Raw genomic sequence first — 21171 nt, 5'->3', positions numbered from 1 at the left:
GAGATAAAGGAAAAACTGCCCCATGAACAGCAGAGAACTGCCCCACCCTCTAACAGATGGGAAAAGAATAAATACCCCCATCTTCCAACTTCAGAATCTCTGCCCCCCTGAGAACTCCTTCTTTAGGAATCTCTCCCCATACATGAATTCCTGCTTTGGAGCATGTGCCTGAGAAATCTGGCTGTGTCCAGTCACCATCATGGACTATGGACTGTAACATGTCTGAAATACATCCTCAGTTCTGAGGGAGTTCTGGTTCTAAACTGGGATTAAAGCTGGGATCAAATCCCCAAAGAATCATTGTTGGTTCAGCATTCCTTGGGAGGGAAAAGCATTGCTTGTGTAGCCAGATCTCCTGGAAATCAAAGCTAATTCCAGAGTGGAGAGACTTCCATGTGTCCTGAAGTGAAGGAAACCTGTGGTTGCTTTTTGACCCACAGATCACAAACCCAACCTGATAAAGACAAATCTGATGCCCAAAAGAAAGCAAATTTTTCTGGGAAAGGAGGATAAAACCCTCTGCAGGGACTACCTGTTTTCCCAGGAAGATGAAAATAGGGAGCAGTGCTTTATTGGAGCTTTGGAGTAGTTCTTAGTGTGAAAAACGTGTTCACGCTCCTGTGAAAATTTTAAGAGTTTAATGAAGGACAGTAGGAGACCAGGACCATGGAGCAAAGGTTATTATGGCACTCAGCCAAGAGCACCCTGTTATCCTTGGGGATACCCCTTAAATACCTTTCAATTACATCAGCCCTTTGCATATTTATAGGCCCTTATGCATAGTAAACTTTTCCCCAAACTAGTTTCCATGTTCCAAGACCTGTTTAGCACATCTCCTCCTTGGATCCACCTTTTTAGAGCATGGGTATTCCTTGGCTGTGGCTTTAGTCCATTCTTATCCCCTCCAGTTTTTGGGCCCTGGCCCACACTGCCTTCAGACAGTGAGTGCTGATGGTTGGCAGATCTGTGCAGGTGTCCTCATGCTGTGTGCACTGGGTGTTATCCCACCCAAGCAGGCATTTTAACACAAGCATACTTGCATCAGCTATTTCACTGAGGTTAATTAACAGCTGAAATACAAACTATATATTTGTAACAAAGTTACTTTAACATTACAAATATAAAATCTTTTTAATATTTGCAAAAAGCCAGTATTATAATATGTGTCTATAACATTAGCATGCTCTTCTCTGGAGATGATGACTAAAGAGAAAAGAGAGGCAGGTTCTGTTAAATAATAACATTTCTCCTCTTCCATCTCCTGCCTTTGTTTCTCCATTTCAGGATTCCCTTTCTGGTCTGTGCTGTTTCCTCCACAGCTGGAGCTGGGAATGCTTTTGGGAACAGGGCTGGCCTGCAGTTTGGGGAGTGCGTGGGAGGAGGCTGGGCTGAGCTGGGCTGGGCTGGGCTGGGCAGGGCAGGGCAGGGCAGGGCTGGTGGCTTCACGTGGGTGTAGGGGGTGGTTTCTGTCCTGCCTGTTCTGCTGTCTCAGGTTTGGATGTTAGTCCAGAGTGAGGGATTGTCAGTGCTTGGATCAGCCCAGGAAGGTGGGGAATGTGTCCTTCCTCCTGAGCAGGAGCACCTGGACAGGGCTCAGGAGATCCCTGCCCCAGCTTGGGGGAAGGAAAGGAGCCCTGCAGAGCTCTCAGCTGTTTCTCCTGAGGAATCCAGTCAATCCAGAGTTATTAACAAAGGGATAATTACTCACTCAGGACTTCTGCTCCTCCCTGCCCGGCTCTGTCACAGCCTGCTGGCTGGGACTGCACTGGGTGACCTGGCACCCCTGTGACACCCTGGCAGGCTGATGTGGCAAAAGCTTTTTTCTCCAGAATGGTTCCTTGGACAAGAGAGGCCATGTGTGATGTGGATTTTCCCAGGGCTGATTGGGAAGCAGCTGGGTGGGTGAGCAGCAGGTGGGGTGGTTCCAGTGGGCATCCACACACTGGGGAAACCAATTTTCCCATTTCCTTGATGTTCTGGATGAGCACAGCTCACATCATCTCACTCCTATTCTGCCTGTCCCAGGCTGTGTCCCCTCCTGGCCTGGTCCCTGTGTCCCTCAATGTCTTTCTCCTTCATGATCCTCTTTTCCAAGCTCTTACAGTCCAAACTGCTCCTGTAAATCACTGGTCAGTTTATTCCTCTTTAGAACAGGAAGGACTACTGCTAACAAGGCAATAGCAATTTTTATTAATGTAGTTAATAATTCCAGAGAGCTCAGCAGAGATGATGTGATAGTTCTAATAAAACCACCCTTGATGAGGGTGGGCAGTGGCTTGTTTGGACCTTGTTTCCACGTTTGGAATCCATGATCTTGGAGGTCTTCTCCAACCTGAGCAATTCTGTTTGTCACCTCTCAGCCCCTCGGTGCCGTCCTGGAGCCCTGCATTGAAAAGGTCCAATTCTTCCCTGTGCTCCTTCCCCTGCAGGGGAGGGCTCAGGCACAGATAATGGCTTGAAAAAGGATCAAACCCCAATTTTACAGGACCCCCCTCCAAGATTTTGTTTTATTTTGGGTGGTGTTTCCTATACAAAAGCCAGTTGGAGCAAAAGCACTTTAAATAATGCATCTCCCCTGTCCTTCAGTGACAGGTGGCCCATGGTCTGGCTGTGCTTCCATGGGATTTTCTGGCAGTGTTGGAGTTAGGGGGACAAACAGGGAAGGGAATTCAAACATGCACCTTCAGGAGCACTTTCCTGCTACTCTGCATAGCTTTTAGGGGATTTTGGAGGACTGGGACTCCAGACTGGCACAGGGGCTGCTCAACCCTCCCTGTAACATACAGGACATTTTTGAGCAGCACTATCATCACTTCCAAGAGATGGCTCAGAACTGTGGAGTACCACCTTGGGGAGAATTCTTCCTGCAGGTGTAGTTTAGTGCCTCCCCTCTTAGGTATTTTCTGTCCCAAATTTCCCCTAAACCCAGGCTGGGTTCTGATCAGGACATAGAGGGCAAGTCTGAGATCAGAGGCTTTATAAATAACTGTATAAATAATTTTCATTGGTGATTTTGCAGCTCTGTTGTTGAGGTTGGAGCCTAGGCAGGGGGTGTCTGTAGTGCCTGCCCAGGCTCACAGCTCTCCTGTCCATCACATCTTTTCCAGAGGCACGTTGGTGGTTCTGATCCAAACCACTCCCCAGAGCTCAGTGACAGCCTTGGAGAGGCTTGGCATTAATTGTGGTGTGGCTAGTGGAGGGCAGAAATGGCAAGTGAGACCTGACTAATGCCTGCACGTTGATGGAAGTGCTGTAGGTGTTGAAAGTGTTCTCTTTAAGCCTTGTGGGTCTGGAAGCTGTGCCTGGACCGCTCTGAAAATGAAATTCAGCCATGCTTGGGGGTAAGAACATTGTGAGCATTTCCTGGGCCCGGGGTTGGAAGCTCTGAGCTGGGGAGGATTGAACTGGGTTTAACTCTATCCTCATTTCTCCATGTGGGAGCTTTGAGCTGGAAGGCTGAAGCCTTCAGGATGGAATGGGGGCATCCAGTCAGTCCCAGCCTGTGGAAATGCCTGGTTTCTGCCTGTCTTATTTGGGGTGTCACAACCTCTGCTCCATTTGAGTTCCTGAGTCAGGGGTCTCTTTAATTTTATTTTGCTTGTGGGACAATCTTATATAAAGATAAGATAAAATATAAAGATAAAAAGATAAAGATAAAATATATAAAAGACTATATAAAATATTTTGATATTTATTATATATAATTATAAAAATAAAATATATTAATATTAAAATATAGAAGAAAATATATAGAGATAAAGATAAAAGGTAAAGATATCTAAAGATAAGATTGTCTTCTGTAAGCTCCTGGGTGTGGAGCATCTCAAGGAGTTTCTGCTTCAGGGTTCTCAAACCCTGGACAGGAGAGTGGCCCCTGGGTGTCCCCAAGGTTGTGTCAGCACTGATGTGCTCCTGGGAGCTGACTTGGGATGTTCTGCTGGCTCCATGAGCTCCTTCTGGAGGTTCTGCCTCAGTCTTTTCCCAGAGCAGGGAGTGCAGGGCCATGGGGAGTGGTGAGCTTTGCAGTGCTGGGTTAATGGTTGGACTTGATGATCTTGGAGCTTTTCACGATTCTGTGATCTCTGTCTAAAAATCCAGCTTAGGTTGCAGAAGGGTGGAGATTTGGAAGTAGAAGGAATGAAGGAGCTGGAGGACATCAGAAGGTCTCACCAGCAGCAAGTGCTATTTTGGAGGCTCAGTCTCTCCATCAGAAGGTGGCTCTAAGCCACTGCTGGCCCTGTGCAGCACCTCCTTTTCCACACCTCCAGCAGTGAGCTTTTGTTCCTGCACAAGCCTGCAGGAAGCTGAGTTGGGTTTGGTGACTGGACACTCTGAAAAGACCACTCAGATTGCTGGGAATTAAAAATGAGACCCCGTGTTTTAAACTCGGTGCAAATTCCAGGTGTTAAACTCACTGAGCACAAATTCTAGGTGTTAAATTCAGCATAGATTCCAGGTCTTAAACTCAGCACCCAGTTCTGGGTGTTAAACTCAGGACCCAGTTCCAGGTGTTAAACTCAACTCAGCACAGATTCCAGGTGTTAAAACTCAGCACAAATTCCAGGTGTTAAACTCAACTCAGCACAAGTTCCAGGTGTTAAACTCAGCTCAGTTTCCAGGTGCCAGGGGTGGCCTCCTGCTCTGTCTCTGGGGCAGATGCTCACCAGGCCTCTGGGATAAAGGGAGAGTAGCAGGATTTGTGCCTCCAAAGGGCCTCCATGGCAGGAAGGGAATTCCTTTCCATGCTGTGTCTGGAGGAGGCTGCAGGGCCTGTGCCATGGGAAGGGGATCAAAGGGAATGTGTGATGAGCCCTGGTCAGTAAGAGTGATTGTCACATTCACATTTTCTGAAAAACCCCTTTGCCCAGGATTTTTCTCCTGGGAAGCTGAGAAGCCTCAGAGAAAAAGGAAAACTAATTCTTCTCTCATTTGTTTCTCCTGTGTTTTGCTCCTTTGGAATGTGTTTGGAGATTGTTCACCCACAGGTGATTGTTTTATTGGATTCTGCTGGGAGTTGTTTTCACTCTTTGGCCAATCAGAGCCAAGCTGTGTCGGGGCTCTGGAGAGAGTCAGGAGTTTTCATTATTATCTTTTTAGCCTTTTGTAAGTATCCTTTCTGTACTCTTTAGTATAGTTTAGTATAGCATTCTTTAATATAATATAGTATCATAAAATAATAAATTAGCCTTCTGAGAACGTGGAGTCAGATCCATCATTCCTTCCTGCCACGGGGCACCCCACAAATACAATAAGTGATGCTCAGGACACGAGGGGCTGCTGAAGAGCATTAGCCAGGCTTGTGTAAGCAACCTTCATTGTGCCACTGCCTCCTGGGCTGGGAGCCTGGGCTGCCTTTGCTCCCTCCCCTGGGGCATTTTTGGGAAATGATAGTTTGCAGTAAGTGCTCCTGCTCCATTGGCCATCTCTGGGGAAAGCATGGAGGAGAAAGCTGCTCTTTTCTGGGAGCATCAGATTATAAACGTTCTCCTCTGGGGAAGGAAAAGGTGGGTGGGTGGCATTGGTGCTGCCTTTATCCCACAGGGATCACTCCACATGGCTGCTGGAGCACGAGACCCTGAACTGCCTCTGGAAATACTGCATATGGCTTCCCCTATGCAGGATCCTCCTGAATTCCTGCAGCTTTTAAATCCTTGGCTCTGTGTGTTATTTTCCAGCAGCATTCCCAGTAAGGGAGCTGGATTTCTATCACTTATTCTCCCTTAAGCCAAGCAGAACTTCATCCTGCTCCTTTCTGGGGTCTGTTTTGTTCTGTGCCATTCAGGCAGGTTCCAAGCCTTATTCCCACACAGATCAATGCAGGTCTGTGAGCTCACAAAATCCATCCTGTTGGAATCACTCGGGGCTGGAGGCTCTGTGGCTTGCAGCAGTGTGTACAGTGTGTTGGTAGATTACTCAAATGCTCCTGAAAGGCTCTTTTTCTAGGTCACTCCCATATGAAACTGATAAAACTGGCTCTGTGTGACCCATGTGTCACTGCTGTACCCACAGCCCTTCACTCAAGGTGCCTTTCCACTGCCATCCTGCCTTCTGGAAGCAGTTTTTAGAATCTATTTCAGGAGCTTTATCCCAGAACTGCTGTTCCTGAGGGTTCCTGGGAGAGCCAGGTGACTGGCATACCTGAGAGCTCTGAAGCTCAACAAGACATGGGAAGAGGTCTCACCCACCCCCATGGAGAGCCCATGGAATTATTCAGGTTGGGAAAGCCCTCTGAGATCATTGAGACCAACCATTCCCCCAGCACTGCCAAGGCCACCATTGCCCCTTGTCCCCAAGTGCCACATCCACATGGCTTTTAAATGGTGGCTTCCAGTGACAGGACAAGAGGAAACGGCCCCAACCTGTGCCAGGGGAGGTTTAGGTGGGATATTGGGAAAATTCCTTCCTGGAAGGGGTGGTCAGGCACTGGCACAGCTGCCAGGGCAGTGGTGGGGTCACCATCCCTGGAGGGATTTAAAAGTCATGTGGATGTGGCACTTGGGGACATAGATTAATGATGGCCTTGGCAGTGCTGGGAGAGCAGTTGGACTTGATGACCTTGGAAGGCTTTTCCAGCCTGAGTCATTCCATGATTCTGTGGTGGTTTAGCAGTAAAGCTGCCTAGAAGGTCTCTCAGAGCCTGATTTTTACCTTTCAGGTTTTTGGATGTTTATGGATGTGACTGGCCTGGCAGCAGGAGTGATGGATAGAGCTGGAAGTGCAGGAAAAGCTGGTCATGGACACTCAGAGGACGAAAGGCAGTCCCTGATGCCACCCCCAGCCCTGGGCACAGGATGGGTTTGAGCAGAGTAGGGCAGAGGTGACCCCAAGTGTTGTGACCACATCAGCTCTCAGCGAGGAAGGATAAAGAGAAATCAGGGATGAGTGCAAGCAAGGAAAGGCTGCTTTGTGGTGTGAGGGGCAGGGAGAAGGGCACGTGAAGCAGAGTCCCAGGGGTCAGCTGGGACTTGACTTTATTGTCCAAGGTGGAGAGCAGAGGGAATGTGAGGGTCTGAGCTCAGCCTGTGCCACAGATTGAGGCTATTGAGTGCTGCTGCTGGTGGCCCACAGCCACCCCTGGCTCTGTTCCTGGTGTGGGGGGAGCAAACCCCTCCAGCTGTCACCACATGGCTCCCTCTGCACCTGGGGACAGTGCTCTCCACATGGGGAGTGCCACTCCACACCAAAGGTCTCCGAGTTTTTGGCTCCCGGGGTTTTTTTGGCTCTTTTGGGCAGGAATTTGTGAGCCTAATGCAGGCAGTTGTGCTGGCATACTTGCAGGCTCTCCATGGCAACTCTCCCTATACACAAAGCACCATATGGCTTTTTTTGGAGGGGGAGGGAATGAATCCAGCAGAAAAATCAACCTTTGTTTGTGGTGCTGTTTGTCTTTGCTCTCTGTGACTCATGGGGAGGTGGAAACATGGAATGCTGGCTCCTGGGCATGGCTTGTGCTGGCCTTGCCACCACCAGGGTGCAGGTGACCTCTCAGACGGCCTTTCCTGGATTTTTGCACTGGAATTTGCTGTGAAAATAAACCCATGGTACACAGAGACCCCCTCTTTGGGCTGCACACAGACAGAGCAACAAGGATCCTGTTGATGCCCAGCATGTTCATTCCCTGAAGGGCTGGGAAGGCTCCAGAGCCCCTGGTTTGGGCAGGAGCTGGGCAGGAGGCAGGTGATGGATGGCAGGAGCTGCCTGTGCCTGTGCTCTGCCCACACTTCATACCCCTGATTCCAAAGGGAAGTCTTTACTTGCCTGCAAATCCTCCCTTTTCAAGCCCCTCTGGAAGAAACAAGGAGAATAAATATCTTTATATGTGTCTGTAGAAGAGTAGGAAGTGTTTGTGTGTCTACTTGGAGGGGGAGGAAGAGAAATGATGAGGGAATAAGGAGAAGGGAGCAGCCTGTGCCTTTGGGATATGGTTCCAGGGGCTGCTGTGGGGTGCAGCAGGATCTCTGGAGATGGCCTGGAGCTGACCACTGCCCGTGTGTGCTGGTGGGCAGGAGAGGTGGCTGCCTGTCCCCTCTGGGTGGTGTGACACAAGTCCTTCCAGGAGCACTGTTTTTGGTTTTGCCCCCAGACGTGGGCAAAGGCTCCTCTTGGTGGCACCCACTGAGGTGAGCAGGTCATTGTCCCCATCCCCATCCCCTCCCTGCTGTCAGCCACCAGGCTCAAATCCCAGGATAGCACCAGGGATAATTAATGGGAAAACTCCTCCACATTGTAGCCTCAGGCTCATGGGGGGAGCTGTGCAGGTGGGGACAGAGGGACATTTGGGGAGAGGGACAATGCCATCTTCAGTTTATAGAATCATGAAGGTTGGAAAAGACCTCCAAGGTCATGAAGTCCAAGATCCTCCTGTGCTACCCCAATAGTCAGGGCAGGAGTGGTCTTGCCCTGAGCAGAGTGCCCAGGCAGCAGCAACATTTCCAGCTGTATCCCAGGGCCCTGCTCTGGCTTTGCGGCTGCAGGAGAGCTCAGAGCAGCACCGCTGCTGCTGCCACAGTGGGACAGCAGTGGGATATTGAAGTGACCAAGAGCACCTTTCCCCTGCTGCAGCCCTGACCCTGTGGAGCACAGTGTTGGGTCTGGCACTGGAAAAGCAATTTGGGTCATTCCTGGAGTGGATTCACAGCCTGACCCTGGGAGTCAGGCCCTGGTGAGGGGAGGGGTCATTTCTTGGTGCCACATGTTCAGCTTCTCCCACCCCAGGGAGCTCCTCAGGTTGGTGGCTGCAGTATCTCCTGGGTGCCCACCTGTGTGTGCGTTTAGTGGTCAGCTGAGGGGCCCTGGGGATGGTGTTTAGGTGGGAGGTGTTGCTGCAGGCCTGTGCCCTGATCAGAGATTCTCAGAATGCTTTGGGTTGGAAGAGACTGTAAAATTTATCTCATTACATGGGCAGGGACACCTCCCACTGTCCCAGGCTGCTCCAAGCCCTGCCCAGCCTGGCCTTGGGCACTGCCAGGGATCCAGGGACAGCCACAGCTGCTCTGGGCACCCTGTGCCAGGGCCTGCCCACCCTCCAGGCAACAATTCCTTCCCAATATCCCATCCAGCCCTGCCCTCTGGCAGGGTAAAGCCATTCCCTGTGTCCTGTCGCACCAGTCTCTTGTCCCAGGTCCTTCTCTGGCTCTCCTGGAGCCCTTTAGGCCCTGGAAGGTATCCCTGGAGCCTTCTCTTCTCCAGGCTGAGCACCCCCAGTGCCATGACCAGCCCCCCAATCCCTTGACCTTTTACCAGATGTCTGAAATGACCACAACGTGATTCCTTAATGAAAAATGGCCTTTCTTGATACCTGGAGAGGGGCCCAGAGCAGGAGCTCTGCCTGTGCCTCTGGATGAGGCTGTCACTGTCCCATCTGGGCAGCCACAGCAGGACAACCTATGTGTCCCTTTGTGGGGCCGGAGAGGGCTCTGAAGGGCACAGAAAGGTGTCCCCTGTCCCTCCCCAAATCCTTGTGCATTCCCTGGCAGCACTGGTGCCTCCTCCTCCTCTCCGGGCCCGCTTCCTCGGCAGCCATGGCAGCTCCGAGGCTGTGTGGGCTCCAGCCTGCTGTTTATTTTGGGACTGCAGCACTGCTCCCGATCCGGTGCCTCCAGCCCGGGATCTAGGCCGTGTGCCGGATCGGGCATTAGCTGCTGCCTGAGGGAGCACGGGGAATTCTCGCTCCTTTCCTCGCTAGAAGGGCCGGGAGCAATGCTGCAGACGGGGCTGTGGGCTGGGAGGAGGAATTCATGGGGAGGCTGCAAAGCTCCTGGTTTTGTGTGGAGGCTCCTGGTGCGTGTGGCCACGGGAGGAGCAGAATTCCTGTGGAGGCTCTCTCGCTACAAAGCTCCTGTTTTGTGCTCCTGATGCCTGTGGCCACGGGAGGTGCAGGATTCATGTGGAGGCTGCAAAGCTCCTGGTTCTGTGTGGAGGCTCTCTCGCTGCAAAGCTCCTGGTTCTGTGTGGAGGCTCTCTCACTGCTAAGCTCTTATTTTCGTGCTGTCGCTCCTGCTGCGGGTGGCCGCGGGAGGAGCAGGCGCCGCGGAGCTGCAGCCTGCCTTCCCCGCCGTTCCCATGGCACTTGGCTGTCACACACACACACATCCCAGGCATTCCCTGCCCACAGCGGGATTAAAGCCTTCTGGGATAGGAATGAGAGGATGCAGGGAACGGAGATAGGGAAAGGAATGGAGGGCATGGAGGGGTAGGGACGAAGCCAGGATCCGGCCCCATTGGAGCAGCAAGGGCCGTGTAGGATCTGAGGCAGGGCGAAGCGCGGCCATTGCCCTCAGCCCCGGTGCGGGTGGCATGCCTGGGAGCACAGGCCCTTCCTGAGGGCTGGAGGTGCCGGTCCGTGCACACAGAAGCTCCTGTCCCACCGCTGTCACATCTCCCAAACCCACCCTGGGCGTGAGGGTGCAGATTTCCCTTTGGGTGATTGCAGCTGTGTGTTTTTTCCCCCTGCAGACCCTGACAGCCAGCTGTATGATATGGGATATACCCCCGAGGAGGAAGCCCCGGCCTGCCCTGATGAGTTTGATGACTTCGTCACGTTTGAGGCAAGTATGAGATCTGTTCGTTCCCATAAGTGTTGGCTGCACGTGGAGTGGGATTTGGGCATGGAGGCTGTGCCTGGGGAGAGGCTGTGCTGTGACGGGGCTCAGGGATGCTTAACATGTGAACACAAATTCAGTCTCTGGTGACGAGCCCAGAGAACCTGCACCATGCATTTGGTGCTGTTTAAGTTAAAATTGGTGTTGGTAAAACTGAAAGGGCAGAGCACAGTGCTCTAGGTGGAAAGGGAGCTCCTGTCTGTGGTGAAACACTGGTGACACTGGAAGGGGACCTGCTGCTCTTGGGTTTGTCTTCCTGCTGGAGTTTCTGAGCTTCTCAAACCTGAGCTTGGTTTTGAGATGTACCAGCCAGGAGCCTGCCTGAGAGGCACAGCAGAGCAGTTGGATGCTGACATTTGGTGCTGTTTGGCCAGTAAAAGGCAGAGCAGAGGACAAAAATCTACATTTTCTCTCTATTCTTTGGCTTGATGAAGGCTGTTTCTCTGATTTGGGTTGTTTTCATCTAGTTAAATTCTCCAGGCCTTGGTTCCCTCCTGCATTCCTTACCACAGGGACACGTTGCAGCAGTGATCCTGCTGTTCCCAGCTGGAAAGGACAGACCTCTTGTCTGTGCCTGGGGGTTTTGGGCTGGGCTTGGCTTGGAAGACTTCACCCATTCCTGCTCTGTGCCTTCCAGCCTGGAGCAGGAGGTACTGCAGGAGCCTTGGGAGCAAAGGGATGGCTGGGTCCCTGTCCCACGTGGGGACTGAATCACTTCCCTTTTCCCTTTTGGAAAAGTTTCTTTTCCAAACTTTCCTCTTCAGGGATGACACCTGTGTCATGGTAGCCTGCGTGTTTTCAGGGTTGTCCTGTGCAGGACCAGGAGCTGGGCTCTGATCCTTGTGGACCCCTTTTCACTCAGGATATTTTATGATTCTTTGTGATTTTTATCACACTACTTGTTGCTGGCAATGAGACTCCTGACCTACTTTGTATTTGTATGCAAATGTATTTATTTATTTTTGTGTGTATTTTTGCTTGGTATAGTCTGTAGTACATCATTTTGGACTTGTGATTTCTTGATAAAAGGTTAATGAAAGCCCAGGTGTTGGGCAGCTGGTCCTAAAGTTATGGAATGATTTGGGTTGAAGGGACCTCAAAGCTCATCCAGTGCCACCCCCTGCCATGGGCAGGGACACCTTCCACTATGCAACATCACTCCAAGCCCTGTCCAATCTGGCCTTGGGCACTTCCAGGGATCCAGGGGCAGCCACAGCTTTTCCAGGCAAGGTTGAATATTAGTATATTTTTCCTTTTTGAAAGGTAGTTCCAAGCCCCAGGAACAGCTGAGGAGAAGTGGGACAGGAGGGCAAGCAGGGAGATGGATTTCCTTGGTTTTTAGGTGCTGCAGGGTCACAAATGTGCATTTTAACGCTGGACTGAGCAGTGTGGAGGCTGTGACAGGAAAAGGCTTTCACTTTCTGCTCCTCAGACCTGTGTCAAAGGAGCATCTTGCCTGAGATTCCGAGCAGGGATGTTTTCCAAGGGCTAATTTAACATAGATGAGCTCTGTCATCACTGGGAGCTATTCTGGGCAGCAATACCAACAAGGCAGGTGTGTTCCCCACTGGGATGAAATACTTCTGCTGCTGGGCTAGCCTTTCCTTGTAAAGACAAGGTGACCCAAAGGAAAAAGGTGATGAGTCCTGAAATCTCCTTTTCCAAAAGGTCTGTCTGGATTTTTATACTGAATTCAGTGTAGTCATCTAAGGGACATATCTACGTTTAACATGCTGGGGAAGAATTATCCTTGTTGTCTTGGATACATGATTTGAAATCATTTCCAGCCTGCCAGGATTTCGTAGAGGTTCTGCAAATGAGAACACGCTCAAGAAATACCACTCAGCCTTGGGAGTGTAAAAATAAACTGGAGTCTTGGGGAGAGGGGGTTTTTGTTCTCTTCTGGCTGAGCCGTGAGCTCCCAACGTGCCTTTTATCCCACATGTCCTGGAGTGCTGTGCCTTGGAAAGCTGGAGCTGGCCCAGGGAGGGAGAAGCTGTGGCACAAAGCATCCTGCTGGGAGCAGCAAAGGTGTGTTCCTCGTGGGAGCACTGGGAAAAGAGCTGGAGAGGGCTCCAGCAGACCCTTCTTCCTTAGGTGCAGCAGGGAGTCAGCCAGGCAGAGGACAGAAAAAGCAGCTGTTCCCAATACCTGTAGCCCCTCTTGCTTGGAGTCTCCAGAAGAGATTGGGGGGGGTGGTGTGGATCACCTTTCAAAGTGAAACCATCACCTTTCCTCAGAGCAAACTTCTCGCTGCACCAAGCAGCAGTTTTGGGCTCTGTGTCAGCCCTGAGAAGATGCTGCAGCAGGACACACAGCTAAACCCACCCCAAAACACACCTGGGACACCTCAGGCATTGCCTGAACCCCTCTGGCTGTGGCAGGGCTGTGGGGGGAAGTGGCACAGCTGGGGTTTCTCCTCCCCTGTCACATCAGAGCTGAAGGAGTTGCTGCATTTGCAGAAGTGCTGAGAGCAGTTTGTGGTTATTGAGTGGAGCACTGGCTGTGGTCCCTCTTAAACAGCCCAAAATCCCAGTGGCTGGAGTGCTCAGCTCTTCCAAGTGCTGGTTTCTGACAGGAGCTTTTCTCCTCAGTGTTTGTTCAAACAAGTGTAAACAAGTGCTTTAAGCCAGTCTCCAGGAAAATGTCTTCTCTTTGTTAAAAAGGTTGCTCTGCTTGATGAGTCATGTCCTCTTCTGGTGACTGTCATCAGGAGAGCTCAGCATCCATGGAAAGCCCTGAGAGCCCAGAGCTGGGGACTTTCACCCAGTATTTGCTCTCCAGAGAGAACCACCAACACCTGCTTCCTCCAGGAGAAGGCTTTTGAAGGGGACAAGGTGGGAACTCAGGAATTTGTAATGTTGGATACTGCCCCAGTTCAGCCAGTGCTGTGGCTCTGGATGTGCCATGGATCTCCTGGCTCCTCTTGCACCATTCCAGGAGGGTCCAGCAGACAGGGCTATCTGTTAAGGTGCTTCCAGAGGGAATTTCTGCTCCCATGGCTCCACTGAAACAGCAGCTCCTGCAGCCACATGGCTTCTCATGCCTCCAGCTGGGCTTGCAGGGGGCCCATCCCAATCCCTGCAGCTCTTCTGTGGCACATTCAAGAGGAACCTCATCCCTGGGCACCCAGCTGGAGCAGGGAAAGCATCACCTGGCTTGGATCACCTCCCAGTGTGTTCCTCCTGCCTCAGGTGGAAGCGTGGTGGTTGCTGGGTGAGAAACACCAAAAACTAATGACAGCCTTCCTGCTTTGTCAAAGTCACATGTAAGGGAGCTTGGAGCTTTTCCGTCTGGACACCTGAGCCCTGTTTTCCCCCAGGCTGGGCTGGCACAGCTTGGCTGCTGACTGCCTGGAAGGTGGGAGTTCTCCTTGCCTCCCTTGAGAGCTCCTGTGGTGCTTATGACTCAGTGCTGAGGCACAGGACTCGTTTGGAATGCTCTGGGGGACATGGAGGGGAATTTGGAGTTAGTTTTCTTGGGATCATGGAATTATTTAGGCTGGAAAGGAACTCCAAGCTCAACCATCAGCCCAGCAGCACAAGGATACCCACTGTGCCTTGCCCTAGGGTGAGGGCTCTGCCCCTCTGCTCTGCTCCTGGAGCAGGTGAGCCCCTTTGGGCAGTGCAGAGTGGGAAGGATGACTGCAGAAAAAGGAAAACGAGGCATGAAAATGCTGGGATTGGGCTGGGATGGCATGGAGATCTTTAATTTCAGGTGGGCTGGAGGAGAGGCACAGCCAGTGCCCTGTAAAGGCTGTCTGGGAGCACCATAAATATCCCAAATAGAGATTTTTAGCCCTGGAACTCGTGTTTTGGGCCAGCAGGGTCAGAGGAAGGCTCTGGTTGAGCTCTGCAGGACAGGGCAGCCGTCGGTCCTTCGGCTGCAGTGCCTTGTGCAGGACTGTTGCCATCTGCTGGGCAGCTGCCGTGGCTCCTGCTGGGAGCAGCCAGGAAAACACATTCTGCACAGCCACGAGAGGGGAATTTGGCTTTCCCTGGGAGCCTGCACCAGCCCAGGCACGTCCCCTCTGGCTATTTGTCTAGCAGGGAGTTGTGCAGCAGGGGAGTGGATCTGGGGAGGAAAATGGGACTTGGGCACATCCCAAGTTTTGTGTATTTTGGGAGTAGGAGCTACTCCTGGCTCTCTCAGCCTGCCTGCCTACAGGTGCAGCTGGGAGAGCTCCAGCTCAGAATACTCTGTGACATTCTGTGCAACACTGAGCAGCAGCTTTTAGGCCAACACACCAACTCTGTGAAATTTTAACTCCGTTAGAGCCAGGATTTTTTTCCATGTTGAGCAATTGAACTTAAGGCTTCTTTGAGGGCAAAAATCCACATTGCTGTGTTTCTCCAGCTGCTCAGAGCTTCTACAAAGGGGACCAGGGACTTGCAGGGCCCCAGCTGTGTGGGGGTAGCACCAAAGCTGTTGTGGGAGCATGTGGGGACCTGCTTCCAGAGGCTTTGCTGTCATTCCTGGTGCCTTGTGTTTTGCAGGGAGCTCACGTGGGGTGGCTGTAGGATGTCATAGCTGAGACAGTCACAATACAAAGCAACACTCCATTTTCAGAAGGCTTCAAACCTGTTTTTATTTTAGCATGCATGTTTTTTATATATTCTTACAAAACTCCTAAGTTTACACTTTACTCATTGGTCAGGAAAGACAAAGTGCTCATTGGAACAGACAGTTGCAGATTTCTCTTATTTATCCTTCTTTTTTTCTTGGTTTCTCTGTCAACGACCTTGGCTGAAAATTCTTCCGGGGCAAACATGGATCCTCTTATCAAACTTCTCTCTGGCTCACAGAAGTCACTGTAAAACCTCTTCCACAGGAGGAGGCTGCTGCAGGCTCCTTGTGACCCCTCCTAGTAGCCCTGTGGACCTTCTGAGCCCTCCTTTCCCAGTACAGAATTCCCAGGAAAATACTTTCCTTCTCAGAGGCAGAGCTAGGCCTGGTGAGCACAGAGCCTTTGGGAGGGCCCTGCTTTGCAATCTGTAGCATTTTAGGTGAGGCTTTTTCCTCCTCTTCCTCTCCACACCACTGTTACCACCGGGTGCATGTCTGGCAGGGGCCAGCCAGGCTGAAAAGATGAAGTTGAGCTTTGGGACCTCCTCTGAGCTGTGCAAGGGGCTCAAAGCACCAGGGCAGGCCTGGGTTCAGCTGTTCCCTGGCTGTCCTAACCCAGCTGTGAAGGGCTCCTGGTTGGAATGGGGACATGGAGGTGAGAGCTCAGGTTTTCTGTACCAGAGCCATTCCCACCTTCTGGAATGGCCTCAGTAGGTCTCTGCTCACAGGGCTGACCAGAAAGCACCATGAATGAAATGGTCAAAAATTCCAGGGGCCAGCCCCTTTCCAGGGGCTGGCTGCTGGAATTGGTGATCATTTTGTCCTGAGCAGCTGGTGGACTTGAAATCTTGCAGGTGGCTGGAACTGCAGGGCTGTGGAATGTGACAGATGCAGTTCAGTGTCCGTTCATCTGTCCGTAGGGAAGCACATGGAGCCCTGAGCAATGTCCCCATTGCCCCCAAAGCCTTTCTGCTCCCCTGCACCGAGAGACGAAGGGCCATGAACCCTGTGGACAGCAAGTGAACAGTCCCATATTATCCTTGTACTCACAGAATCCTGAAATATTGGAAAGAACCCCAAGGCCCATCCAGTGCCACCCCTGCCATGGGCAAGGACACCTCCCACTCTCCCAGGTTGCTCCAAGCCCCAGTGTCCAGCCTGGCCTTGGGGACTGCCAGGGATCCAGGGGCAGCCCCAGCTGCTCTGGGCACCCTGTGCCAGGGCCTGCCCACCCTCCCAGGGAACAATTCCTAATTCCAAATATCTCATCCAGCCCTGCCCTCTGGCAGTGGAAGCCATTCCCTGTGTCCTGTCCTTCCATCCCTTGTCCCCAGTCCCTCTCCAGCTCTCCTGGAGCCCCTTTAGGCCCTGGCAGGGGCTCTGAGGTGTCCCTGGAACCTTTTCCTCACCAGGTGAGCACTCCCAGCTCTGGCAGCCTGGCTCCAGAGTAGAGGGCTCCAGCTCTCCCAAATCAGTCCATGGTGATAGTTTGATATCTTAAAGCCTGAAAATACTAAGGAAATAATTAATTTATTTTGTAGACTCCAAGCTGTGTAGAGGGAAGGGTGGGAGTGTAAATGGGACAGGGATGTCCCTGAAGGCAGGACCCAGGTGCAGGGCTACTGTGAGAAATTTCTTTGCTGGTCAGAAAAGATCCCAGTTGAAGTGTTTGCCCAGTAGGAAATGGGCTGGAAGGAGTTTGGAAAACAAAGTCCTTGGAGCCTTATCTTGAACCACAAGCAGAGTGTGTGAGATTGGGAACGTGGGAATTGGGCTGTGGGACACGGGAGGGCTGGGAGGTGAGGGGGCAGCAGTGCAAGCCGAGGAGTCTCAATAAGAGTTTGAGAAGTAAAAAGGGCAGGGATTGGGGTTTCCTAATTCGTTTCAGTGTCTGACTTTGTGCTCTCATGGGAGTTCAGATGTTTTTCGAGGTCCTGAGGCACAAGCAGAGGAGCACAGGGGCTGTGACCTGCGGTGTGAGGAGCAGGCACAGGCAGAGCTCGGGTTAAAGCATAACTCCTTGCTGCCGTGCTAGTAGCAGCAATCTGGGCTGGCCTGGGATCGGCTCAGCTCCTATCAGGGTCCGGACACTGCGGGCAGTGCTGCTCAGCAGTGCCCTCTGCTCTGAGCTCCGCGCCTCGGGAGCAATTGGCCCGCAGCACAGCGATGATAACCCAGAGAAAAGGGGAGAACCGGCTTTGGGAAGGTAATGGAAGGAAATCTGTGTGTTTGTGCTGGGTAGGCAGCGCTGAGGAAGCTTGATGTACGTGTGGTTTTTGCGGAGAGTAAACAGAAAACCTGAGGAAACCCTTAGAACTTGTGGGTGCGAGCGGTGCCGAGGCCTCCGTGTGCCATGGAGAGAGGAAGATCCCATGGATCAGCTCTCCCACAGGACTGGGCTCCTGTTTGCAGGGGGCAGGCTGGCATTGGGGTGGTTATAACCTTCTTTGGGGTCAGCATCGTCACTGTCTGCCAGAGACCACACTCTGAGTCACCAAAAGTGCTTCTGACCTGCCCCTGGTGAGCAATCCAAGCTTTATACATCCCTCTATTCGTGGCTATAAGGAAGGAATTTGTCACTTAACGCTTAATTATTCACCAGAAACACCAGGAAGGCCGAGATAAACCTCGACAGGTTGCTTTCAGATTCAACCTTTTTCTTTGGGGATGGATTCCGTGGAAGTGTGAGCAGCCAGAGCCGGGCTGGCCGGAGCAGGGCTCCCAAAACGAGCTTTTATTTTGGAATCCAGGGGAGCGGGAGGAGGCTGTGCTCACCGGCAGGGAAGTGTGCCGGAGCTCCTGCTCCTTATCGGAAGCTCGGGAACAAAAGGCGCTCTGTTGGGATTCCAGCTCGTTCCTTAAGCCTCCCGGCTCCCCTGGACTTTGCTTCCCTCCTGCCTCGCAGAAGCAGCTCCCGGAGCTGGCCCTGGCTCCGGACAGGATGTCTCCACAGGTGGGTTTTTTGAGCTGACACAAAGTGAGGAGGGGTTGGATTTCCAAAGTGACCGGGCTCAGCACTGGAGGTGCCGGGAAGGGGCAGGTTGGGAATGCACCTGACTTGTTACCTGGGCAGATCCACCTGATTTTTTTTCATGGGAATGGTTTAGATTAAAAGAGGAGAGATTTAGATGGGATACTGGGAAGGAATTGTTCCCTGGCAGGGTGGGCAGGCCCTGGCACAGGGTGCCCAGAGCAGCTGTGGCTGCCCCTGGATCCCTGGCAGTGCCCAAGGCCAGGCTGGGCAGGGCTTGGAGCATCCTGGGCTAATGGAAATTGTCCCTCTCTATGGAGAGGTGGGACTGGGCAGAACTTTATTGTCCCTTCTAACCCAAACCATTCCACAATTCTGTGACTCCATGGGCTGTGGTGTAACTTCACACTCCTCTCTGCCAGGGTCTCCCTGGGGAGCTGGACCAGCAGGGACAGTGCTTGCTGGTTTTTGGGGTGCTGGGACAGCCTGCCAGCTGTGGTGTTTTGTGAGTTGGTTTGGGGTTTGGTTTTGGGCTGGGTAAGTTTTCGATTTGCCCAAACAGATGCAGCACATTTCTCTGGCCCAGCCTTGATGGAGTGTAACAACCCCAACTCCAGGGGCTGAGCTGTGCAAGGTGCCTTCACCCAGGGCTGAGCAGAGGCTCCCTGGCTTCCCTGAGAAGCTGGCATTGCCTGGGTGTGTGGGAAGAGGGCAATATTGGGACCCAAAGTGACATTCCAGAGGCTGAGCTGCCCTGGGGCCAGCTGCATTCATGTGGGACTATAAGCACAACTGTGTCCCTTCTCCCTGGCTTTCAGCCTGGCACTGTCACCGCTGTCAGGGCCACAGGGTGTCCTTGGAGGGGGATTTTTGTAGCTGATCTATCTCCTCTACATCCTGTGCACAGTCAGGGCTGGATTCTTCAGGAACAGGCTCACACTGCTGGGAAAACAGAGTTGTTTTTCCTTTTCCTTGTCACTCAGCTCCCCTCCCAACCTTCCGAGGGTTTGTGTTCAAGGACAGCAGAGCTTTGGGATGCCAGGACAGCTCCAGGGACAGTCCTGCCTGGAAGGAACCTCCCTAAGAGCCAGACTTTGCCTTCCTTTACAAGACAACGCCTTGGCTGAGCTTGTGCTGAACCTTCTGTCTCTGCCTGGAGCTTGCAGGTGACTCCCAGGAATCCCTCCCCTCACACTGCAGCAGCTTTTTTAAAAATCCATATGGTTTTATAGCACTCTGCAACATCTAATTAAGCAATCTTTACTCCGAGATGTCATCAGATGCCTGGGATGGATGAGGTGCTGTTGGAGAAAGCTCCTAAAGGCACCTCACCTATCTGATCAGGGCACGTTACATCATCCCAGTGCTGACTTCACTTTTTATTTCCTTTCAGAAGCAGGAGTGCTCACCTGGGCTCTCAGATCCCTGGAGTTTCCCTGAGCAGGCAGAGATGCCTCTGGGTGGCCCCTGTCCTGTCAGCCAGGTGTGGCTCTGAGGAAATACCTGCTGGAGGAGCTGGATTTGGGATTGGTACCTCCATCAAACCCTGATCCTGTTCCAGCTCAGAACTCTGAGTGTGCCTGAGTGCCAGTTTCAGTGTCTGAGGTTTGCCTGAAGCACCTCAGGGTGTGTTTTTTTTTGATAAGAAATCAAAATGCACTGATATTGGTGACACCAGCCCCCCTCTGAACGTGGCACTGATGTTCCTGGCAAGTCCTCTGGGGTGGATGTAGCCCAACCTGGCTGTCCTGAGCCCATGGATGTTTTTAAAGTGTGTATTTGGCTTTTTTTAAGCTGGAAAAAATGTTTACTTTCTGCTCACAGGAAGGCAAAGCTGCCTGAAGGAGAGCTGTGGCAGGGGGTTTGAAGGGTCAGTGCACAAACCAGCTGCTCATGAGGCCATAAATAAGAACTTTCTGTACCTACACTCTTGCCCAGGGACAGAGACTTGGCTCTGTCAGGCATTTGGCAATACCTGAACCCCCTTGGTTTCCCTATCTCCTCCTGGCATCTCTTCTTGAGGTTTAGTTACTGATTCTGTGGTGAAATGTGCAGCAAAGTTCTCCACGCTTGTGCTCAGGGGAAGGACTTTGTTTAGAGTTTCAGCTGTTTCTTAACTCATCGTCCACACAGGTTTAATTTTAATAGGGCTCTCTTGCTTCTGAAACCTCATCTAGGCTGGTATCACAAAAGAAAAATTCAATTTTTAGGTAATAAATTGATGCATACCTTTAGTGTGGCTGAAGGACAATGGTTGATGTGGTGCTTGTGGCTTCTCCTGCTCCAAAAGGGTTGCTCCCAAATCCAGCCTGTCCATGTGTGTATTTCCCACCAGTAAGGTGTTTTGGAACAATTTGATAGAGAAATCATAGAATGGTTTGGGTTGGAAGGGACCTTAAAGGTCCTCTTGTTTCAACATCTGACTAAGGGCACTGTTCAGCTCCTGGTTTTGTGTTGAGAGGGTCAGCAGTAACCACAGCAGGGTTTCTAATCAAATTACTCCGTGAATTTGAGTGTTTGGAGGTTTTTTGGCTTCTTTCAATAGTTGTCTTTATTCTCTGCTTATTATAATACTTCAATTTGCTCATTATAATACTTCAACCTGTGCTTAAATGTAAGCTTTTCCAGTGAGAAGGAGGGGGGTGGGGTTGGTATTTAAAAAGCAGCCTTTATTTTGTAGTGTGCAAGCAAAATTCTTTCCAGTTTGGCATGAAATCTTTTTCAAACAGGCAGAAGGGAGGGGAATATGCAGCTGGGGGTGGCTGCTGTCACCTCTCGGGCTCTCTCTATCTGTGACCAAGCCAAGGCAGGTGAAGCCTCTGCTTCCCCTTGTCCCTCCTGCTGGAGCATTAATGGTGTTTCTAGAAGGTGCAGCATAAATCCAGTAAAGCACTTAAGCATGTCCCAGCTTTAGGTGTGTAAGTGGTTTTGGTGGATTGATGCTTTTTTAAGTGGGTGCGGGCTTTAGAGACTTTTGTTTCTCTCTGCAAGACAGGCACAGGCTCTGCCCTGGTGGAGTTCCCTGGAGCAGTC

At 51.6% G+C, this 21171-nt stretch overlaps 1 protein-coding gene across 2 annotated transcripts in view; it reads left to right on the top strand.

The window, feature by feature from the left end:
• Positions 1-21171, top strand: part of RAB11FIP3 (RAB11 family interacting protein 3) — an 81176-nt gene that overhangs the window by 30613 nt on the left and 29392 nt on the right. For both annotated transcript variants that reach the window (XM_030229622.2, XM_030229623.2), the window contains exon 3: positions 10456-10547. In XM_030229622.2, the coding sequence (XP_030085482.2) occupies positions 10456-10547 (92 nt within the window). The remainder of the gene's footprint in view (positions 1-10455; positions 10548-21171) is intronic.

The sequence above is a fragment of the Serinus canaria genome, chromosome 14 (genome assembly GCF_022539315.1).
Source record: "Serinus canaria isolate serCan28SL12 chromosome 14, serCan2020, whole genome shotgun sequence".
Lineage (NCBI taxonomy): Eukaryota > Metazoa > Chordata > Aves > Passeriformes > Fringillidae > Serinus > Serinus canaria.
The sequence above is the reverse complement of the archived record's forward strand: the minus strand, read 5'-3'. Positions and strand labels throughout refer to the sequence as shown.